We start from the raw sequence: 25,078 nt of genomic DNA on the forward strand, positions 1-25,078 counted from the left end.
AAGACAGAGGAAATTGAAGGCATTAAGGAAAATTTCCCAATTAGATGGGTCCCTAATACACTGACATATTCGGGGGGTTAAAATTGCAACAGATCCTGGAGACCTAGTCCACCATAACTACAAAATGATGAGTAAAGAAATAGCTAAAGATCTACAGAAGTGGAACAAACCAGAATGTTTGTGGCTGGGAATGGTGAGTATATTGAAAATGAATGTCTTGCCAAGGTTACTGTGTATGTTCCAGGCTCTCCCAATAACAGTACCGACGTCATTCTTTCGAAATATTAGAGGAGACTTTATGAGGTTCATATGGAGGGCCAGACCCCCTAGAGCAGTGATGACTAACCTTGGCACTCCAGCTGTGACAAAACTACAAATCCCATCGTGCCCCTGCCTACCCGAGTTATGTTTAAAGCTGTCAGAGTATTAAAATACCTCATGGGACTTGTAGTTCCACGACAGCTGGAGTGCCAAGGTTAGCCATCACTGCCCTAGAGTAATAGAGAGGGGAGTAGATCTTGAGAGCCTAGAGCCTAGAAAATATTTCCCATTGAAGAACATTCCGTGGCTGGGGGGACGTTATAAACCTGTACATCCAGCTAGCGATTTGCTGAGACATACTCTGAAAACTTGGTATAGATACAATAAACGAATGGAGCTCGCGGTGTATCCCTCTCCCCTATTACCTCTATTGGATAACCCAGGATTTATATCCGGAATGCAAAAAAAGGCATGTCAACAGTGGAGGGGACCAAATGGAATACAGACACAGATGTTAATAGAGGGAGGGAATTGGAAGACACTGGCTGAGATAGAAAGAGATCTACAGAAGAGTAATTTAGAGTACTGGACATTGGTACAGATTAGGTCATTCCTGAGTACCCAGGGTACAAAGTTGGAATTATCAAGGAGGAAGACCCGGTTTGAGGACCTATGTGGAGGGGAGATTAGTCAGAGGGGTAGTCTGTCCTAGATATATACCTTGATAAACTGTAAGGGAGACCTCACCTTAGTAACTAGAGATAATTGGCAGAGGGAACTACAGAGGGAATTTTCGGATTCTCAATGGGGGAGGATAATTATGCGGGCTCACAAGTCATCTATATCAGCAAGAATCCAGGAAACAGGCTTTAAAATACTAATGAGATGGTATTATACACCAGAGAGATTAGGGAAGATGTTTCAGGGTGCAGATGTGACCTGTTGAAGGTGTCAGAGGGAAATAGGGTCACTGATTCATATATTTTGGAGTTGCCAAAATATTAGACCATTCTGGGAAGAAGTCAAGAAGGTAATGAGAGAGCTGGTAGATTATGAGCCCCCAGATGACTCAAGTTTCTTTCTCCTACACTCTAATGATTTCAGTGTCAGAAAGTATAAAAGATCATTGATGCGCCATTTGATGGACGCAGCAAGAGTGCTTATAGGGAGGCATTGGAAATCAACGAGTCCTCCTTCGATTGTGGAATGGCTTGGGGAAATTGCCTATACATATACAATGGAATCATTGACATATGCCCTACATCAGGGGTCTCAAACTCAATTTACCTGGGGGCCGCAGGAGGCAAAGTCAGGATGAGGCTGGGCCGCATAAGGAATTTCACAAAAAAAAGTCCTCAAATGTCATTATTAACAGTTTTAATAATTTCTTCTGAACATGAAGTGTCCTACCTTATAGTTCGCTTCAGTGCTCCCATTACAAGTAATCCGCCGTGTCCCTGCCACAAAACAAGGCCTGCAGAGCCCCCAAATCGCCCGGGGGGCAATCAGCCAGCATTTCCTGGAAGGGGCAGAGCTTTCAGCTTCAGCTCTGCCCCTCCTGACGTCAATCGCGGCGGATAGCCTCCTCTGCCCGCCCCTCTCACTCTTCCTTCACAGAGAGGGGCAGGGAGAGACGGCGATCCGTGCGGCGATTGACGTCAGGAGGGGGAGAGCTACAGCTGGAAGCTCTGCCCCTCAGCGCAGTCGTGGATGTTTGCCCAGGGGATTTGGGGGCTCTGCAGCCCTTGTTTAGCGGCGGGGATGCGGCGGATTACTTGGGAGCACTGAAGCGAACTATAAGGTAAAATAGTTCGCTTCCGTGTCTCTTTTGCTTTTGCCGGCGCGGGCCACAAAATATTGTACCGAGGGCCGCAAATGGCCCGCGGGCCGCGAGTTTGAGACCCCTGCCCTACATAGAACGGAAGAGTTAGGAGAAGAGATATGGGTAAAATGGAGTAGATTTATTGAAACAGAAAGATATAGAGAAATTATGAGAGATGGAAACTAATTAAAAAAAAGAGTCCGGGACAGGAGGGGAAACCTGAGATAAAAATGGGAGGGGTCCCCCCCCCTCCGCTCTGACCCTGAGCGCCGCGCCCTATTGTCATCTGGTGGATTCTGAATGGACGGACAGACAAGTATGAGTGAGGAGTGAAAGGAGATGGAAGACTGGCAGTGAGTGAAAATGAATACCCCCCCTCCATCTCTTTCCCTCCCCCCCCCCTTTAACCCATTCGCGTTCCGTCGTTTTCACTTGAGAAATGTTCACCTCCCATTCATTAGCCTATAACTTTATCACGACTTATCACAATGAACTGATCTATATCTTGTTTTTTCCGCCACCAATTAGGCTTTCTTTGGGGGGTACATTTTGCTAAGAGCCACTTTACTGTAAATGCATTTTAACAGGAAGAATAAGAAAAATACGGAAAAAATCATTATTTCTCAGTTTTCAGCCATTATAGTTTTAAAATAATACATGCCTCCATAATTAAAACTCACGTATTGTATTTGCCCATATGTCCCGGTTATTACACCGTTAAAATGATGTCCCTATCACAATGTATGGCGACAATATTTTATTTGGAAATAAAGGTGCATTTTTTTCCGTTTTGCATCTATCACTATTTACAAGTATAAAATAAAAAAAAATATAAATATTTCATCTTTACATTGATATTTAAAAAGTTTAGACCCTTAGGTAAATATTTACATGTTTTTTTGTTTTTTTTATTGTAATGTTTTTTTTTTTATATTAAACATTTTATTTGGGGATTTTTGGGAGGGTGGGATGTAAAGTATAGTTTTATAATGTAATTGTGTGTTATTTTTAATTTTTTTTTTATTTTAGTTGTAATTTTACTTTTTGGCCACAAGATCGTGGCCATGAGTTTGTTTACATGACGTCACTCTAAGCGTAACACACGCTTAGAGTGACTCATCGGGGAGGTAACGGCCAGAAAAAGCACAGCTTCCGAGAGAAGCTGTTGCTTTTTCAGCGGGGGAGAGGAATCAGTGATCGGGCACCATAGCCCGATACATTGATTCCGTGGCTACCGAATCCGCGGCCGGGAGTGCGCATGGTTCCTGGACGTAGTTTCTACGTCCAGGATCCAAAATAGGTTAAAGAAAAAAAAGGGAGAGAAATCCCTGCCCCTGTGCCCGCTGCCCCCCTTCCTGGCTGCTAACCTCTCCAGCATGGCGGCTTCCTCCCCACCCACAGCTATGGGACACGGATACGTTTTTAAAAACATAAACGGACTGGAAACGTACTGCAAGGGCGTTTTCTATCCGTTTGCATTCCAGTTTTTGAAAACCGGAGCCCGGACCACAGATTGCGTTCTGCAACAGCACTAGTGTGGACCGAGCCTAAGTTTTTTAGAGGGACCTAATTATGGACCTCAATCTACCATCCACAGACAGATGGATTGGTGAAGCAGTTCAACAAAACTCTCAAAGTATGTTGAAAACAGTGGTCAATAAAGATGGAGAAAATTTTGACTGCTTACTCCCCTATCTCTTGTTTGCAATCCAGGAAGTACCTCAGTCCTCTACAGGTTTCTTGCCCTTCGAGTTGTTGTATGGGAGACACCCTAGAAGCCTCCTGGTTATTGCAAAGGAGACTTGAGAAGACTGAACAGACTTCCTATCGTAGTGTCATCCAGCATATAGGATTGAATTGTTGTGGTAATGCTCACCGTAAGAGACCATTTAGAGCAAGCCCAGTTAGCTTAAAGGGGAACTGAAGAGAGAGGTATATGGAGGCTGTCATGTTTATTTCCTTTTAGACAATACCAGTTGCCTGGCAGCCCTGCTGATCCTCTGCCTCTAATACTATTAGCCATAGCCCCTGAACAAGCATGCAGCAGATCAGGTGTTTCAGTGGTTCAGACTTATAAGTCTGATCTGACAAGACTAGCTGCATGCTTGTTTCTGGTTTTAATCAGATACTACTGCAGAGAAATAGACCAGCAGGGCCGCCAGGTAACTGGTATTGATTAAAAGGAAATAAGCATGACAGCCTCCATATACCTCTCTCTTCAGTTCCCCTTTAAGAGAGAATGTACAACAATAGTACACAATCCCATATTTTTGGATTTTGGAAAACTCAACTCTGTGACGAAGTTTGATGTGTATTCCATGCCCCGAGTTGGCAAATTGATTAATCGGTTGTGCAATGCTCGGTATCTAACTACCATGGATTTAACCAAGGGATATTGGCAGGTCCGTTTAATCCATAGTGAAGACAGGTGTACGCATTTACAGAAGGTACAGCTGGTGTTGGAGGCCCTTCGAGAGGTGGGGCTTACTGCCAATCCAAAAAAATGTTCAATAGGATTGGGGAAGCAAGGTATTTGGGGTACACAATAGGACGCGATTAGTGTAACCCCAATTAAACAAAACAGAGGCCATTAAGGACTGGCATTCCCTTCCACTAAGAGACCGGTCTGCACTTTCCTGGGCATCACAGGGTATTACAGATGCTTTATTACGCCCTTTCCTATACTTGCAGCTCCTCTTACTGACTTAACTAAAAGTAAGGAAAATGTGACTGTAAGGTGGACTTCTGAAGCAGAAGCGTTTCAGGAATTAACCTCCCTGGTGTTATGATTTCATTTTTTCACAAGCTTTTAGGCCTCTTTCACATTATAAATCGCCAGCGCTATCACAAGCGCTGACCGATTTATTGAGCTTTTTTTAAAGCACTTTTCCCTGCGCTTTGAGCTAAGAAAAGCGCTTTTCTAAGCACTTTTGCTGAGCGATTGAGAACTCTTTGACCAGGAAAATAATAAATACAATGTATTTATTCTTAAAAGCGTTTGGGAAATCGCTATACAAAGCGATTTTTTAAATGTTTTGCCATTTTCCTATACTTTCCATTATGGCAAAAGCGCTCAGAAAATGGTACATGTAGCACGTTTGCGATTTGTTGAAAATCTAAACACTTGAGGATCACTCTCATAGGAAATCATTGCACAAGCACTTTTAGGGGGATTTCAAAAATCGTCATCGCTTAAAAAAAAATCTGTAAACGCTTATAGTGTGAACAAGCCCTTAGACCTTAACTACATAACGACCGCATTACGCCAATGGGTGTGACCGCGGCGGCAGCCCCAGGACCGCCTAACGCCGATTGGCGCCAAGTCCTGGGGCTGGGTTTTGCAGGAGATCTCGCGGAGGTGCGCGCTCCACCTTCAGTGGCGATCGCCGTTCGGAGACTGTTAGATGTCAAAATGTCTATTAGTTAGCACAGCGCTGCGATCTACAGCAGCGCTGTACAGAGGGCACAGGAGCTGATCGGCTGTGATAGGCAGACTGGGGAGAGGAATTAAAATAAAAAATAATTTTGTTTTAAATAAAAAATAAAGACATACATATTACTTTGTACAGCGCCACGGAATATGTTGGCGCTTTATAAATCAATAATTGCATCTTGCTTTTTATCATCCTACAAATTCCAAAAGCTCTTCTAATGTGTTCTGGCTAACTGCAGCACTTTCTACTATCACAGTCTCTGTTATAAATCAATGTATCTTTACCCTGTCGGACCTGTCGGCCTGTGTCTGGAAGGCTGCCAAGTTCTTCAGTGTTGTGGTTCTGCTATGAACTCCCCCTTCCAGGCCCCTCTATGCACACTGCCTGTGTATTATTTAGATTAGGGCAGCTTCTCTCTTCTCTCTTATCTTTTACAAGCTGGATAAATCGTCCTCTGAGCTGGCTGGGCTTTCACATACTGAGGAATTACAAACACAGGCAGAGCTGTTTGATGGAAGAATCAGCCTGACACTTCAGTGGGTGATAGCTGCAGGGGGAAAGAAACACACAAATGATCTCTTGAGATTCAAAAGGAAGGGTGTATACAGCCTGCTTGTGTATGGATGTATTTTCTATGTGTGGACATACTGTACATCAACCTACTTCCTGTTTTGGTGGCCATTTTGTTTGTTTATAAACAAACTTTTTAAAACTGTTTTTAACCACTTTTAATGCGGCGGGGAGCGGCGAAATTGTGACAGAGGGTAATAGGAGATGTCCCCTAACGCACTGGTATGTTTACTTTTGTGCGATTTTAACAATACAGATTCTCTTTAAAGCTGCAATGGCCTGATTAGGAAAAAATTGCCTGGTCACTGGGGGGGGGGGGGGGGGGGGCGTTAACACCATGGTCCTCAAACAAGAAAAAAGAACATACCACAGAAAGATCTGCAGCAGCTCCTGCATATAACTCACTAAGGCATGGGATTACCGCTGTCAGCTGTGGATTTCTGGCCAGAACCTGACTCGGGATTACCGCGAAGGAGCTTGAGGGCTAAAAAGCACTACAAACCGCTATTGCATATTGCATTCGCTAGCGTTTTGTATGAGCGGTTTGTAAGCGATTTCATGAGCGTTTCTGGTGGAGATTTTAAAAAGTGTAATGAATTTGCCAGCGGTTGTGTAGCGGTTTTAATTCTGATTGGTCCTTTCAATTAATTTTAATTTTCTTGCAGTGTGCGGTAATGTAAAAACGCTAGCAAAATTGCTCTGCGTAGGTTTTGACTCGCGATTATGCCAGCGTTTAGATACTTTACATTGCAGAAACGCTAACTCTCAGAAATGCTGCATGTCCTGCGTTTGCGATTTTGGTAATCGCAACCGCTCCAGTGGAATTTGACCCATCCGTCGACATTAGCTGAGCGTTTAGGGAAATTGCTAGCGGTTTAAATCGCTCCCTAAACACTCACAAAATCGCTCTAGTGGGTTCCAGCCCTAAAACAGACCTTATGTGCTCATCCCATACTTTCCTCTCCTGATTTTTCTAAGGAGTTTGTGGTGCAGACGGATGCCTAAGAGGTAGAATTCAGAGCACTCTTATCCCAGGTACATGGCGAATAGGAACATCCAGTGGTATATCTGAGCCGTAAATGAAATAAGCATGAGAATAACTATGCGGTAATTGAAAAAGAATTTTAATTTTCTTGCAGTGTGCGGTAATGTAAAAACGCTAGCAAAATTGCTCTGCGTCGGTTTTGACGCGCGATTATGCCAGCGTTTAGATACTTTACATTGCAGAAACGCTAACTCTCAGAAATGCTGCATGTCCTGCGTTTGCGATTTTGGTAATCGCAACCGCTCCAGTGGAATTTGACCCATCCGTCAACATTAGCTGAGCGTTTAGGGAAATTGCTAGCGGTTTAAATCGCTCCCTAAACACTCACAAAATCGCTCTAGTGGGTTCCAGCCCTAAAACAGACCTTATGTGCTCATCCCATACTTTCCTCTCCTGATTTTTCTAAGGAGTTTGTGGTGCAGACGGATGCCCAAGAGGTAGAATTCAGAGCACTCTTATCCCAGGTACATGGCGAATAGGAACATCCAGTGGTATATCTGAGCCGTAAATGAAATAAGCATGAGAATAACTATGCGGTAATTGAGAAAGAGTGCTTGGCAATAAAGTGGGACTTAGAGGAGCCAAGGTATAATCTTGGTCGGCACTTTATTCTGGTAATAGACCATGTACCCTGGAGTGGATGACTTTAGGCTGCTTACACACCAAGACATTACAGGCGCACGTTAGTGCGCCTGTAACGCTCCCCCAACACACAGCAATGTAACACAAGTGGGCTGTTCACACAGCCCACGTTGCGTTACATGTAACGCTGCACGTTCTGTGCAAAGTGCAGCATGCTACGGCGTTGGAGCGGCTATAGCCGCGTTAGACTGTTTGCACATGCGCAGTGGGGGGCGGAGAGGAGGCGGGGAAAGCCAGCTACAGTAGCCGCGCACATGGCTACTTAATATTCACTGCACTGGCGGGCGCTGATTGGCCGGCGGGACCACGTGATGTGGAGTGTCTCGCTCCGCATCACGTGGTCCCGCTGGCCAATCAGCGCCACTCTGGGAGACATTATAGGACTCGAGCCGCCTAACGCGGCTCACTCTACCGTCGGCTCTTGCAGCACCATACGTTGTGTTAGGTGCACGTTATGCGACCTTAACGTGCCACCTAATGCAACGTCTTGGTGTGCAAGAAGCCTTAAAGAAGGAGACCAATAGTAGGGTTAACAGGTGTTTCCTTACCTTGTAGGATTTCGCCTTCAGTGTGCAACACCATCCTGGAACTCACATGGCAAATGCATATGCTCTCTCCCGTGTACATTGCCTGGTGGCAGGAAGTTAGGATTTTATTTTGCCTAGGATTTTATTTTGGTTTATATTTTCTGCCTGTAAATACTGTACATAGTCTTGCACGTGTGTAAATAAAAGTGCTGATGAAATTGGAACAAGCTGTGTTGTGTGTCTGACAGCTCTGCAAGCCCACCCCAGAGGTCAAAACGCAACCATTACCTAATTCCTGTTACACAACCGCTATCATTGAAAACTGTGTATCGCCCAAGTAAATCAGTGCCATCGGAGTAGAGTGGAATATTTTTCCCCTGATGCTGTGCAAAGCATGATGGGATTTCTGATGTTGTTGTTCTCGTTCTGCTGTTTTGGTGCAATTTTTTTTTTTTTACATTTTGAATTTGAAATTGAAACCTAGCGTGTGCAGCTGGGAGGGGTGATCAGGACACAGGACAGTTGGAACTGTGTCTCCTGCTCCCTGCTCCTACTTTCAACCAAAAAGATGGCTGCCCCCATGACAAAGATGGCAGCCCCCATGAATCACAAACATTTGCCTGTTCTTTTAAAACGGAGGGTAAGAGATTATATTACCTATCTATTCCTACTTCCGGCGCCCCTGCAGGCAGCCACGGCTCACAACGGCTCCTGGAATTCAAGGGGATTTCAGGCGATTACTTTTAGTTGTTTTTTTTTTTTTTTCTTTTTTTTTTTTTTTTTTTTTTTGAGGTTTAGTTTAGTTTAGTTTAGTTTAGCTTAGTAGTTTAGCTAAGTAGTTTAGCAGCCTAGCAGTTTTTTCGCAGTAGCGTGCAACTCAACCGCCCACTCACCGCAGCCCACCTGCCTCCTCACCACAGAAACCGCTGGCCTTCCACCACCCTGAAGAAGGGACATCACAGCCCATGGTCACCTCCGCAGTCTGGCTCATCCCCGAACTGGCTCCCGCAGAGACCCCGCCGCGGCCTCCAGCGATCCATTCCCTGCTGCCAAGGCTGTACAGATCTCACTAGGATCTCCATCCGGCTCCCCGCGATCATCCCGACTCCCGCAGTGCTGCTGCTGCTGCCTGTCCCAGCACTCTCCCGCCAGCCGCCGTGCTGCAGACCCTCCAGCTCCGCTCCAGGTGCCCTCCAGGTGACCAGCTTCAGCCGAGACACCACGCAGGATTACAGCAGCCCTCCGATCGCCCGCACAGTCCGCATCACACACAGCTTGGAAAGGACTGGACCACGTGGCACGCCTCCTTAAAGGAACAGGCCTCCCGCTGCAGGAAACGGCCTTAAAGGAACCCCACTAGAGGAAAGAGCAACGATCTGTGAGTGTCACCCAAAGTGTATGTCTGAGATCTGTTCTGCTGTGTCTCTCTTTTTCTGTGACATGACCTGCTGTGCCCCTCTCCCCTCTGTACTGAGCCTCCCGCACCCTGCCACACTCAATGCTGAAACTTGCCGGCCCAGCTAAATAACTTTAACGGGGATTGGTGCTGCTGCTTCTCCTGCTACCCCTGCTACACTCAATGCTTCTCCTGCTTCCCCTGCACCCTGCTACACTCACTGCTGAACTTGCTGACCCCCCCCCCCCCTCCTCGGCTAACGGGGCCAGGCGTTGTTGCTTCTCTCACATCCCATTCACGCATCACTGTGTATACTGTCACCACCAGCCCGACTAAGCGGGGTCGCACAGGCCATGTCCTGCAGAAGCCGACCCCCCCCCCCCCCTGCCCAGCAGAGGTCAAAGCACCCCCAGCTCGGCACATAGTCACCCACTCACGCGAGGAACTTTTGTACTGGGAGACACATGCTATCAGCGAAACGTTGGCTGATCCACTCCTGTGGGGCTCAATCTGTGCCCACATGGGCCACCTCACCAGGTCCACCAAACGAGCCCTGAACAGCAGCCGCTACAGAGGGTGTAGGGCAGGAGCACTTACGAAACTCAAAAGGAGAGGCCTACACCCGCCCCTCCCTGCCTTTTTACTCTCCAACGTCAGATCCCTCCCAAATAAACTAGATGAACTGCTCATTCTGCTCGGCAACAAACGCGAGCTGGAAGGGTGCACCCACATCCTTTGCTTCACAGAGACCTGGCTGAAGGACACCATCCCAGACAACTCCCTTCTCCTTCAGGGATACGACCTCATTTGGGCCGACCGCGATCTATCCCTCTCCGAGAAGAAGAAAGGTGGAGGCATCTGCCTCTATATCAACTCAGCTTGGTGCACCAGCTCCACCACTCTGTTCAAATGCTGCACACCAGCCATTGAGCTCCTTCTCGTCAACTGCAGACCAGTGTACTCCCCAAGAGAGTTCTCCTCCTTTGTCCTGGTCGGGGTCTACATCCCACCTGACGCCGACATCTCCAGGGCCCTTGGCAAGCTATGCGACTCCATCACCCAGTGGGAGACATCCCTCCCTGACTCCCTCTTTATCATCCTGGGAGACTTCAACAAGGCCAACCTCCGACAGGAGCTCCCCCGCTACAGACAACACATAACGTGTCCCACCAGGCACTAGAACACCCTTGACCACTGCTACACCGTGCTCAAGGACGCTTACAGGGCCACCCAATGGGCTCCCCTCGGCAACTCTGATCACTGCCTTGTCCGCCTGATCCCCACCTACAAGAGGCAGCTTGGGTCCACTAAACCCGCCCTGAGAACTGTCAAGAAATAGTCAGAGGGGGCGAAGCAACAACTTCAGGCCTGCTTCGAATGCACCGATTGGTCAGCCCTGGGGTCACCTTGTTTGGAGGAATGGGCCACGAACATCACCTCCTACATCAGCTTCTGCGAGGAGTCATGCATCCCGACAAAGAGCTTCAAAGTCTTCCCAAACAGCAAGCCCTGGTTCAACGGCAAACTGCACCAGCTATGGAAAGCCAAGGCGACCGTTCACAAATCAGGCACCCCAGAGGAGTTTCGAGAGGCAAGGAACAACCGTGAACTCAAGGTAGCGAAGCGGAACTATTCGGACAAGCTGCGACTCAACCTCCAGTCTAACATTCCAAGGGAAGTCTGGAAAGGCCTAAGGGCAGCCACGAACCTAAAACCTCCCCCCAGCACGCACCACCTAGCATAGACCTTGCCGAGAAACTCAATGACTTATATTGCCGGTTCGAGAGGGATCCCCCCCACACTCGGGGCACAAGCAACCACACCAGTTATGACACCTGGATCAGCTCTTGTGGTCCAGGAAGCTGACGTCCTGAAACACCTCCGGAGACTCAACCCAAGGAAGGCCTCAGGCCCGGATGGCGTGTCATCTATCTGCCTGAGAACCTGCGCAACCCAACTTGCTCCCGTCCTCACCTCGCTCTTTAACAAATCACTGGCGGAGGGCAAAGTACCAGCCTGCCTCAAAAAATCCACAATCATACCAGTTCCCAAGAAGCCGGGGATCTGCGATCTTAACAACTACAGGCACGTAGCACTCACCCCCACCATCATGAAGATCCTGGAAAGGCTGGTCCTCCACCATCTGAAGCACTCCACTGACGCCCTCCTGGATCCACTTCAGTTTGCCTACAGGCCAAACAGATCTATCGAGGACGGCATCAACATCACTCTGGCGCACATCACTGACCACCTCGACAACCCGAACACCTACGCCAGGATCCTTTTCCTTGACTTCAGTTCGGCCTTCAACACAATATGCCCAGACATCCTATACGACAATCTTGTACACCTTGGCCTAGACTCCTTGCTGTGCTCCTGGATCAAGGACTTCCTAACAGACAGAACACAACGAGTGAAGCTCAGCAACTGCTCCTCACAGGATAGAATCACAAACACGGGTGCCCCGCAAGGGTGTGTACTGTCCCCCATCCTGTGTACCTCTTCCGCCGACTCCGTCAAGGTTATAAAATTTGCAGACGACACCACCCTACTTGGTCTCATAAGCAGTGACGATGAACGCGCGTGCCGGGACGAGATCGAACGCATCTGCAAGTGGTGCAAAGACAATCATCTTGTACTCAAAGCAACAAAAATAGTCGAGCTGATAGTGGATTTCAGAAGGCGCCCTCACTCACTCAACCCTGTCTCCATCTAGGGCATCAACGTCTCCAGGAAGCCGAGCGTCCGTTACCTGGGTGACACCATCACAGACGACTTAAGGTGGGTGGAAAACACCTCCAAGGCCCAGAAGAAGGCCCAGCAGAGGCTGTTCTTCCTGAGGCAGCTGAGGAAATTTGGGATGCCGCGGGAACTAATGATCACCTTTTACATCGCAACCGTGGAGTCTATTCTCTGCTCCTCTATTGTTTGGTACGCAGGCGCCACGGCGAGCGACAGACTTAAGCTCCAGAGAGTAATCAATGCTGCCGAAAGGATCATTGGGTCTCCCCTACCACCCTTAGATCTCCTATACACCTCCAGACTGTGGTCTAGGGCAAACAAAATACTGAACGACCCCACTCACCCTAGCAGTCGATACTTTGACCGCCTGCCTTTGGGATGCCGATACAGATCGATCCTCACCAAGACCTCCAGACATTTGAGCACATTCTTCCCCCAAGCTGTCCTCCTGCTGAACTCGAACTACCACCCTAGCAAAGCCCCCCTAGCCCCTCCCTAGCCTGCACTGACAGTGCACTGTTGTTCAACCATGGAATCCCCTTTGCTCGCCACACTGTCATGCTGTAACCCCCCTACTTATGTTTTTTTTTTTTTTTTGCTCATCATGCTGTCATGCTTAATCTTACTGTTCTGCTGTAATGCTAATCTTGCTGTTATGCTGTAAAAGTTTGGATGTATGTTTGTAGATATTTCGCTCCTTCCCCATCTGTACGAAATGCCCCTTATCTGTGTAACACCTTTCCCTGCCGTGTGAACCACAAAAAATTCCGGGCGCGACATCGTCGCACTCGGCGAAATAAAGATGATTCTGATTAACATAACTAATGTAACTTAATGACAGTATGTTTGTTTAGGCTGAAGTTCCCCTTTAAATGATACTGCAACCGAAAGGCTGCAGAGAGATAAAACCTGCATTGTGTAGGTAAAGAAAAGGACATACCAAACGAAGAAAGACCGGGTCTCGACCTGGATTTTAGGCCAATTGGCCAATATTTATTTGCAGAACCACAGTGCTAGAGCACAACGTTTCGACCAGATGGTCTTAACGTTGTGCTCTAGCACTGTGGTTCTGCAAATAAATATTGGCCAATTGGCCTAAAATCCAGGGCTGTGGAGTCGGTCCAAAAATCCACCGACTCCGACTCCTCAGTTTAGGATTCCACCGACTCCGACTCCACGACTCCGACTCCTCTAATTTGCATATTACAATTTTGTTGATTAAAAGTATGTAACATGAAATTCGTCTCTTAACTGCCAACGCTTAGGAATTTTACAAGACAACTGAAGTGAGAAGGATATGTAGACTACTATATTTATTCCCTTTAGACTAAAACTAGTCCTTGGTAAAAGTACTTGTAAAAGGTACAAACCGGAACAAAGAACATCTATCAGGCCCTAGGCAATGTAAGTGTGGGTACATGTAAGAATGATGTGCAGGTACTCTGCAGGGGAATGAGGAGATTCTTCCTCTATTACACATTCTTCATGCACAATCTGTACATGGATCAGGCCCTAGGCAACGTAAGTGTGGGTACATGTAAGAGTGGTGTGCAGGTACTCTGCAGGGGAATGAGGAGATTGTAAACAGACAACACCTCTGTGTTTAATGTGGACAGCATTCTCAGTGGATTCCCTGCAGCTCTGTGGGGAGTGCATATGTAGAGTATAGTACTACTGTGTAACAAAGTAAACCTGAGACAGATGAAATTAAAGTTTTATACATACCTGGGGCTTCCTCCAGCCGCCTTCAGGATAATCAGTCCCTCGTTGTCCTCCTCCATCACCTGGATCTTCTGCTATGAGTCCAGGTACTTGAGCCAGTCAGGCGTAGTGCGCATACACACACTCCGCCGCCAGGAGCATACTACACCTGTGCAGCACTATTGCGCAGGTGCAGAATGTTCCTGGCTGTGGAAGAGGCATGTGGCCGGACAGCGCTGACTGGCTGAATTACCAGGACTCATAGCAGAAGATCCGGGTGGTGGAAGACAGTGAGGGACTGATTAGCCTGAAGAAGGCTGGAGGAAGCCCCAGGTATGTATAAAACTTTACTTTTCATCCGTCTCAGTTTCTTTTTAATTTGTAGTCACCAAACCAAATTTTAATAACATATCAAATTATTTGATTTCATCAGCAAAGGGAGTGCATACATTTGCATAAATCAGCATCAATGCAGAATTCTTTCCATCTCGTTGACCATCTCTATTAGTGACATGGCTACACATCAGGCTTTATACTTACAGCATAGATGTTATTTAGTGTATATAAGAGATTCCTGTGTACACATCATATATACAGTCACAATCAGATATGTATATCTAACCTTAAAAATACGGGGACTGCTTTATTGAAGCAGCACAAGTAACTAATTTTGATTGGTTTATTTCATTTTTGGGGACTAAGCACAGCTATTACTGTATATATAGTGTATATATAGAACATTTTATCATATTTTCTATTTCAATTACAGTTACAAATTCATTAGGAGTCGGAGTCGGTGCATTTTTCCCCGACTCCGACTCCAGGCACCAAAAATTGCCCGACTCCACGACTCCGACTCCGACTCCACAGCCCTGCAAAATCCAGGTCGAGACCCGGTCTTTCTTCGTTTGGACTGTTGTTGCACCCTGGTTGACTGGTTGACTCCCTGGTGCTGTATTAAGAAGTGGGGTTGTAGCATCAAGGTTTTACCTATACCAAAGAAAAGGACATACTCACCGCTCCCCGCCGTCGGGTCCCGCTCGTCAGCCACAACTCCCGGTACTGGCCGACTCCTGACCCCTGACCCGGACATACTGCGCCGCACATGCGCAGTATGTCCTGTAATCTTCGCTTCTGGCGTCGCATCATGACGTCAGACGTACGGACACTCCCCCGCCTCCTGCGTGTGCGCTCCAGCGGCTCCACTATAAAGCTACATGCTAGCTTTATATATGGCTGACGAGCGGGACCCGACGGCAGGGTGCGAGGGGAGCTGTGAGTATGTCCTTTTCTTTACCTACGCAATGCAGGTTTTATCTCTCTGCAGCCTTTCGGCTGCAGTATCCTTTAAACAGCCATAACTTTATCCCTACTCACGACACCTAAATGATCTAGGTATCGTTTTTTTCAGGACATACTAGACTTTCATAGAGGGGTATTTTGACCCGAGAAAAAAAAATTCTATGCATTTTAATGGAAAAAACAGGGGGGAGGGGGGAATGAAAAATTGCATTAATCCTTAGTTTTCACCAATTCTAGTAAAAAATAAAAAATGCTACAGCAGATAACAAACATGCCACCAGTATTACATCCCCCAAGGATAGATAGCCAGGCATGTCCCCAGTATCAGCCCCCCAGTATAGCCAGATGTGCCCCCCAATATCAGCCCCCCAGTATAGCCAGATCTGTCCCCAGTATTTGCTAGCCCCCCATATAGACAGATGCGCCCCCCGGTATAGGGCCCACCATTATAGCAAGATGTGTCCCCGGTATCAATGTTCCCCATTGTAGCCAGATGTGCCCTCAGGATTTGTGCCCCCTCTCCATTATAGCCAAATGTGCCCCCAGTGTTAGGTTATGGCCCCCAGGACCATCAGATGTGACCCCATTATTAATTCCCCACCCCCTTTTACCCTGATGGGCCCCAAAATACATTTCAACTCCCCTCCTTTCGGAACACTACCCCCACCCTCCGTTATGGATAGCCAGATGTGCCCCCCCCCCTTACTACTCTGCCCTCTCAGTGGCCAGATCTATTAAAAAAAATGCCCCTGCAAGCAGAATAGCTCACCTTACCTGGTTCCTGCGATCATCCTTCAGCCCCAGCTTCCATACACCGAGCTGCACTCAGCCCTGTGATACCGAACACCGGGTCCCGGCTTGATGATGTCATCAAGCCAGGACCCGGATGTTCGACATCACAGGGCTGCGTGCACCGCGGTGAATGGAAGCTGGGGCTGAAGGATGATCACAGGAACCAGGTAAGGTGAGATATTATCCTTGCAGGGGCATTTTTTTTCATGGATCTGGTGCGGAGGGGGAGAGATGAAGGATCACCGCTGTTTGCTACAGCGGGGATCGTTCATCCACGGGGAGGGGGGGGTCACTAATTGGTTACAAAGGAACATTTTCTTTCACCAATTAGTAAGGCAGCTGAAAGTGCTCTGAAGCGCACTCGATCGTGCACAGCAGGGCTGCAAGCAAGTCAGTATATCTACGTCATGGTGGCTTGGAGGGTGCCACAGATGACGTAGATATACCGTAGCAGTGGACAAAGTGGTTAAAACAGAAAGTATTTGCGATAATTTAGGTTGGAGTGAGCTCCGAGAAGTTTCCCAGTGCATCACTGCTGAAATATGCCATCGTCGTCCCTAGAAGCTACACACACCTCCAGATCCGCTGGAGTGCAGTGATGTGTCAGCTTGTTAATTGTACAGAGCCACAATAATCCAACATGCATACAGATAGTTTTGGATTGGTTGATCCTTATCAGTGCAGAGTTACTTTGAGCTGGTCAGGAGCCGCTTTCATTGGCTCCTGACCCTGCCTATCAATGTAAGCCAATGGGAGCCGCTTACGTTGATAGGCAGGGTCAGGAGCCAATGAAATCAGCTTCTGACCCGCTCTCAGGGCTCTGCCGTTTTAGAGACAGCAGAGTGAGTGAGCTGCAGCGAGGAGACATTGGCGAGATCGTTGGGAGCATTGAAAGTGGCGAGAACGTGCGGCGTCGGTGGATTGAAATCTATGCCCTGGCAGCCAGGTAGCCATCAAGACAGGGCGTAGATTTGAATCATCAAGGTCCTAAAGTAGTTAAAGGGTATTTTATTTACAGGTTTGAAAATATTTCCTAGGAGTTATAGTTTCCTAGTTTAGGAGTTATAGTTTCCTAGAAGCTTCCTAGTTTATTGCATATGCGTCATTTTCTTCTAGTCCCTGTATCCTCAGCTTCTTCTCAGAATATATACTCTGTAAAGCACTGCGGAAGATGTCAGCACTATATAAATACTAAATAATAATAGCTTTGAGGCAGATGATTTTAGCGCAGTTCTGCACTAATCGCTGCGGCACCAGTTCTGCATGACTCAAATTAGTTTTAAAAAAAAAAAAGCTAATTTGGCCGCTGGCAACAGCTGGTGCTTGAATTTCATGTCCCCTGAGTTGCTGCAACACAAAGGGGGAATAGCCGCGCAGGCCCAAAGTTTGTGCAGGAGTCAGCCATTTTTGCTTCAAAATGACCTGCACTGATAATGAATAGACTCCTATAGCTTTCCAAAGATTTAAATGTGCATTCACCTGAGTGACAACTCAGGAGATCATTGGATAAAGGCCTAATGGCCTTGCCACTGCCACAGTAAGGTGTGGTTATGTGGGATGTGAAAATGTAGGAGTGGGAGGTGAGTATGTTTGGGTATTTATCCCCTAGGAATGTGAACAGTGTTGATGGTATGTACAGACTCTGAGTATGGATGGGTTTATATTCTCTAAGGTGTGGACAATAGGGATGATGGACTATTAATTGCAGAATCTAATGAAAACAATTATATGTTTTAGCTTAGCTCGCATTTTAAGGATCGCTTTAAGGATCTTACTAATTGAATTTACCAGAATTCACCAGCAATACAGCAGCATTAAGCAGTCACTAAGGTATTTGCATTATTTACATCTTTAAACACTGCCAAACATCTTGGCCTGCACAAACCATCTCTCCCTACTCTACAACTCCATGACTCCTCCACCTTTCTGCACACCTCTTCCTCCCCTTCCTCCTCTATCTACATATCACAATATGCTCTTCCTCCACCTGCTCCTTCACCACCTAGTCCTCACTAAGGTCACGTTATGTAACTCTAGCCTCCCATTTTGCCCTCCAACCCCACGCAACTCCCATACCACTCCATCACTGACTCCATGCACACCCCACTCCAAACATGTCTCCACCCCCCTCACAGTTCCTTCCCGCACCCACACTCACTCCCTCATTCCCATCCAGACCTCTCACAAGCACACCACCCCTCTCTCCTGCGCCCTCTGGAATGCTAGATCAGTCCGTAATAAACTAACTGAAATCCATGACCTTTTCCTCTCCAGCTCCCTCACCCTCCTTGCCCTCACAGAGACATGGCTCACTACCTCTGACTCTGCTGCAGCAGCGGCCCTCTCCTATGGGGGGCTTCACCTCAGTCACACCCCCAGACCAGAAAACAGGTCTGGGGGAGGGCTGGGTCTGCTCCTCTCCCCGTCCTGCACTTTCCGTGTCCTCACGCCACCCCCTTCCTTAAACTTTACATCCTTTAAGACACATGTTATCCGCCTCTACCATCCCCTTCCAGCAGTCATCGCAGTCCTTTACAGACCCCCATCCACCTCCATTAAACAATTCCTGGACAACCTGGCCTCTTGGCTCCCACACATCCTCTCCTCTGACCTCCCCACAATCATACTTGGGGACTTCAACATCCCCATGGACAGTCCTTACTCCCCTGAAGCCTCTCAACTGCTCTCCCTCACTACTTCCCTTGGCCTCTCCCAACACACCAATTCCCCCACCCACCGCACTGGCCACACTCTCGACCTGATTCTCTCAAAATCCGCCACCCTCCCCAACCTGGACATCACACCCTTCCCCCTCTCCGACCATCACCTTCTCACTTTCTCCATCTCCCCATCATGCTCCCCCAACCCTCCACCACCCTCAGGTCGTTGGCAGAGAGATTTGCATAACCTAGACCCAACTGCACTAGCCAACCCCCTCCACTCCCTCACATCCACCCTCCCAAACGTTACCTGCCCAAACCAAGCCGTGGCCAAATACAACCAGGCCCTTTCAGCAGCCCTAGACATTGCTGCACCCCCCACATTCTGCCCCAGCCGTCCCATCAACCCCCAGCCCTGGCACAATGCACACACTCGCAACCTCCAAAAACAGACACGCACCTATGAACGCAAATGGAGGAAATCCCGCAGCAACTCCGACTTCTTGGCATACAAGGCCAACCTGCAGCTGTTCTATACCGCATTAACTGATGCTAAACAAAAATACTTTGCTGTCTTGATCGGATCCCAAGCCTCCAACCCTCTGCGCCTCTTCGCCACCTTCAACTCCCTCCTTAACCCCACCACTCCTCCCCCCACCTCCGCCCTCTCAGCCACTGATCTGTCCACCCACTTTACCGACAAAATAGCCAGCATCCGACGGGAAATCTCATGCCTCCACTCCACCACCTCTTCCTCCCCCACCAATACCTATTCCCCACCCACTACTCACTGCCTTTACTCCTATCACAGAGGACCAAGTCAGCCGTCTCCTAGCCACATCTCCTGCCACCTCCAGCCCCCTAGACCCCGTGCCATCCAAATGCCTCCGTCCTCACTTCCCTGTTCTGGCTCCTGTCCTCACCACTCTGTTTAACCTCTCACTCTCCACGGGTACCTTCCCCTCTGACTTTAAACTGGCCACTGTACTTCCACTACTTAAAAAACCCCCACTAGACCCCTCACTTCCATCCAGCTACCGTCCCATCTCCTTACTCCCTTTTGCATCTAAACTCCTGGAGCGTTTAGTCCACCAACGCATGACCCATTACCTTGACTCCAACTCCCTGTTTGACCCCCTACAATCAGGATTTCGGCCAGGCCACTCCACCGAGACTGCCCTCACCAAGGTCGTCAATGACCTCACGCTTGCCAAGGCGGAAGGAAAATACACTATCCTTCTCCTCCTAGACCTCTCATCAGCATTCGACACTGTTGATCACTCCCTGCTACTCCAGTCCCTGCAATCTGTGGGTATCCAAGACCGTGCCCTAGCATGGTTTTCCTCCTATCTCTCAAATCGCTCCTTCAAGACCTCCTTCAATGGTTCCTCCTCAACCTCCTTCCCACTTTCAGTTGGGGTCCCCCAAGGCTCTGTTCTTGGTCCCCTGCTGTTCTCCATTTACACCGCCTCCATCGGAAAACTCATCTCCTCTCTGGGTTTTAACTATCACCTATATGCAGATGACACCCAGATTTACCTCCATACCACTGACCTCTCCACCACCACCATGGAGAAGGTATCCTCTGGTCTCTCAGCTATTTCATCGTGGATGTCTGCCAGGTTCCTAAAATTAAACCTGGATAAGACTGAACTCCTAATCTTCCCGCCCCGTGCTGCTTCACCCCCCACTGACCTCTATGTCACTGTCAATGGCACAATCATTCATCCAACCACACAAGCCCGCTGCCTGGGTGTCACCCTAGACTCAGCCCTCTCCTTCACCTCCCACATCCAAACCGTAGCTAGAGCCTGCTATTTCCACTTACGCAACATCTCCAAGATCCGGCCTTTCCTGACCCCAGACACTACCAAACTCCTTGTCCATGCCCTCATCATCTCCCGCCTGGACTACTGCAACTCCCTCTTGTCAGGCCTTCCTCAAAACCGCATCGCCCCCCTAAAATCCATCATGAACACAGCAGCCAGACTCCTCTACTCCTCCCACCGCTCTGTCTCCACAACTCCCCTACGCACATCCCTTCATTGGCTTCCAATTCACTTCAGAATCAGCTTCAAGATCCTTTGTTTGGCATACAAATCCATACACAAGTCCTGCCCAACCTACATCTCTGACCTGGTCAGCAGATATACACCTGGCCGCCCACTTCGCTCCTCCAACGACCTCCTCTTAACCACCCCACGCAACTCGCACTCCCATGCCAGACTGCAGGACTTCACTAGAGCTGCCCCTATCCTGTGGAACTCTCTCCCACTGCCCATCAGGCTCGCTCCCACCTTCAACACCTTCAAAAAAAGCACTCAAAACTCACTTTTTCAAGGAGGCCTACATCAACTCAACACTACCCTAATCCTTTCTGCCAATAACTTCTTGATGCACCCCCTCCTTTTGTGTCACCAGCCCCTCCCTCTAGATTGTAAGCCTTTGGCAGGGCCCTCTCCCCTTGTGTATCATACTTGACTGTGTGCACTTTACCCAGAATTTGGAACTGGTAATTTTTTACCACTACCATTCCAGTTTATGATCTGGCATTGTACTATTATCTGCATTGTGTTGTGTATCTTATTGCTATTACCTGTATTGTTGTATCTATGGTCTGTTACCTGTATTCTGTCAACCCTGTTGTCATTGTCTGTAATCCTATTTATTGTACAGCGCTGCGTAATATGTTGGCGCTATATAAATCTAATAAATAATAATAATAGCTTACCACACTGAAACCTGTGCGGTCTTTTAAAATGTTAAACATGGAAAATTTTAATCTTTTTCAATGCCCGCCAGTTTAACGAAACTTCACAGATATTTTTTTTTTTTTTAAATAGTCTGATTTGCTTGGTTTCACCATATTTTCTTTTCTTTCCATTAAGTTAAAAGGACGCACAATTCGTGTGGACCACGTGGCCAATTACCGCCCTCCTAAAGATACTGAAGATATTGATGACGTGACCAGCATGCTTAGAGAGAGAGGTTGTGGTGCACAAACTCCCTCTTCATCATCAACAGAAGAAGAACTGGAGGAGTCCCTAAAGAGGAAAAAATGTAAGCAGCATTTTCTACATTGATTACATGATAGTTTTCAGAATGAAAAAAGTAAATTTTTTTTAACCGTTCTGTCTCACTTTGCCTTAAACCATGACCACGTGGTTGCCTTAACGCCAAACCATGAATGGTTTCAATACAAAACTACATTTAGTGAAGCATAATATGCACTACTGGGTATAAGGCAGATACATCACATAATGCATTTGATGAACTCCTTCAAAACTGCTTAGTATCTGTTAACCCTTATATAACCTACCTGCCAGCTTGAATGTGTCAAAGGACCACAATTGTGCTAAGTTAAAATACAATTAAACACACAGCAAGAAGTATTTTTCTTCCAGAGTAAAATAAACCATATATTACTTTTCTCCTATGTTGCTGTCAGTTACAATAGGTAGTAGAGATCTGACAGAACCGACGGGGATTTTCAGCATGGCCTTTATTTTTTTTATAAAAACGACACTCCTTGCAAAGGATTTATACAAATATGCTAGCCAGCCTCTCTGCTCGCTGCACACTTTTTTGACAGTTGTGTAGAAAGGTGAAATCCGCACAGTGTCGGTAGAGTAGGAATAGCTTTATTAAATCAAACACATATCAGGCTAAAATCCATCACCACATGCTGACATGTTTCGGACGTTGCACGTCCTTAATCATAGCATAGGTGCAAATGAACAAGGGTGACCCATATATAAGATGGCGCCACACCCAGTAACATGTGCTCAAGAACCCCACCACAAAGAGGAGTGTACATAAAACTGAGGGACATCCTCGTGATCAAGTACATTAAAAAATAGAACAAAATTAAAAATGCAAATACATATGATTAAACATGGTACAATATTATGCAGCAATGCATCAGATAATCATCATGAAATTATACATATAATTATATAGGGCAAATAAACTAACAACTTTATCAACCTCTTCTACTATTTTGACTCCCTCTGAGATTACATTACTTTCACGGGGGCTTTCTTTTGCCCCCACATCACATTTTGACGTGTTTGCCACACTCTTGGACGTTAATAGAATTGTCAGGTCCATTCTCCTGAGAAAGCATTTTATGGACTTGCAGGCGACGGATGGAGATGCTATTGATATTGCGGTCAAGGGGGATATGGCCTTGCCTGATATAAAGAACTTCGAGGACACTAAGTCTCTTTTATCTTTAGAGCAACTGCTCACAGAGACGATGCCCTTGGTTTCTGAAGATGATGTCAGGCCTATTCCTATCTGCAATCCAGCTTTTTATCCTTCGGCTCCCCGGAGTCCCCCTGTCGATGCTTTTCAGGAGGTTATTGAAAGATAATTACTTGAGCTTGCCTCTGTCAATACTTCGAGCCTCCATGGCAACCTTTCCTCTGCTGAAAGGCAGGCACTCTCCTCCCTAATGCTGGGTTTACACCATACAATTTTGTGTTAGATTTTCTGTTAGAATGCATAATTAGATTATTTTCTGTAGAGAATGGTCATTATCTCTGGTGCATTGTCTTCTGTTTATCTCCTGCTGAGTAGAACAATTCCTAATTGCTCAGCAGATAGATCGTAAGATAGATACATTTCCAACATGTTGAACTTTATCTATCTGGCAGGTAAATCTAACAGAAAATTGTATGGTGTAAACCCAGCATTAAAGACAATGCACAAATTGTGATTAGAAATGCTGATGGGGGGAGCAGTGGTCGTGCTAGATGCGGAGGTTTGTCGGGCTGAGGCATTGAGGCAACTTCGAGATCCTGAAACTTACTCCCCATTGAGAAGTGATCCTACCACAGAATTTGGCAATCGCCTGTTTTCACTTCTGTCTTTGAGTGAGAGTTTAGGAGTAATTTCTAAACGCTTAGCAGAATATCTGGCCGTTTCATCTCCCGTTGTACCAGTTTTTCATAATTTGCCCATGATTCATAAACAGGGCTTTCCCCTAGATGGTACGCCAATTGTGGCCGGGATTGGCTCTCTGGGGGAGCGCCTGGGAAATTTGGTAGATGAACACCTACAGCCTTTAGTGCGACGTCTTCCGGGTTACATACGAGACACTAAACACGTGCGCAGCCGTTTACAATATTTCCAATGGCATGACAACTACAGTTGAATTGCCATTAATGTCAAATCACTATACTCATTTATTCCTCATACTCTCACTATGGATGCCCTTGAATATCATATGGCCAGTTATTCTGCTTTTTTTTGCGGACCTTCAATTCTTCGTGTTGTCCAATATCGTCTTACCCACAATTATTTTCTTTTTGACTCTGATTTTTATTTACAACGATGTGGAGCTTCTATGGGAGCAAAATGTTCCCCCTCACTCGCAAACTTATATATGGGCTGGTGGGAGGAGCTCCACATGCTTAGTGACAAATGTTTTTTCGAGTCACATTGTGTGGTATGGCAGATATATCAATGACTTGCGGGTCATTTGCTGAGCGTGGGTATCCGAAGTGGATGATAGAAAGAGGGAAAAAAACAGGCTTTGATGAGGACCAGGGAGGAGCTTTTGACCCCTGGTTCTCATAGGACAGTGCAACGGCCAAATAGTGGCACGGTTTTCATGACTACATATAGCCAGGAGTATCGACACATCATACAGATTGTGAGAAAATTTTGCCAGTTTTACAGGCCGATGAGACCCTCAATGTGATCCTTAAACAAGGGGTTAGATTTGCTAGCAGAAAGGCCACCACACTGGGGAGCCTTTTGTCCCCCAGTGTGTTTTCTGTCAACACCCAACGGCCGTGTTGGTTGACCACTATTGGTTTATATAGATGTAATTTTTCTACCTGTAATTATTGTGTTGTCCATAAATCCACTCAATCCATTATCTCTTTCTCTAACGGTAACATTTTCCCCATGAAACAATACATCAACTGCGATACCAAGTCTGTTGTTTATCTTATTTCATGCTCCATATGCCACGTTCAATATGTGCGGTGTACCACCTGACACTTGAGACAACGAATAGGAGAACACTATAGAGGAGCCGAGTGGTTAACTATGGTAGTTTCCAATGTGACTAAGCATTTTAGATCGGTCCACTCAGGCGATATGTCCTTTTTTTCATTTCAGGGCATTGAGCGCCTCCAGAGGCCTACGAGAGGAGGGGATGTTTATAAATGCC

The 25,078-nt window shown here is 47.0% G+C and overlaps 1 protein-coding gene across 2 annotated transcripts in view; it reads left to right on the forward strand.

Annotated features, from left to right (window-relative positions):
- The window catches only part of RBMX2 (RNA binding motif protein X-linked 2), a 384,521-nt gene that overhangs the window by 290,825 nt on the left and 68,618 nt on the right, over window positions 1–25,078 (forward strand). For both annotated transcript variants that reach the window (XM_068248064.1, XM_068248063.1), the window contains exon 6: window positions 21,783–21,954. In XM_068248064.1, the coding sequence (XP_068104165.1) occupies window positions 21,783–21,954 (172 nt within the window). The remainder of the gene's footprint in view (window positions 1–21,782; window positions 21,955–25,078) is intronic.

This window comes from Hyperolius riggenbachi, chromosome 8, assembly GCF_040937935.1.
Source record: "Hyperolius riggenbachi isolate aHypRig1 chromosome 8, aHypRig1.pri, whole genome shotgun sequence".
Taxonomy (NCBI): domain Eukaryota; kingdom Metazoa; phylum Chordata; class Amphibia; order Anura; family Hyperoliidae; genus Hyperolius; species Hyperolius riggenbachi.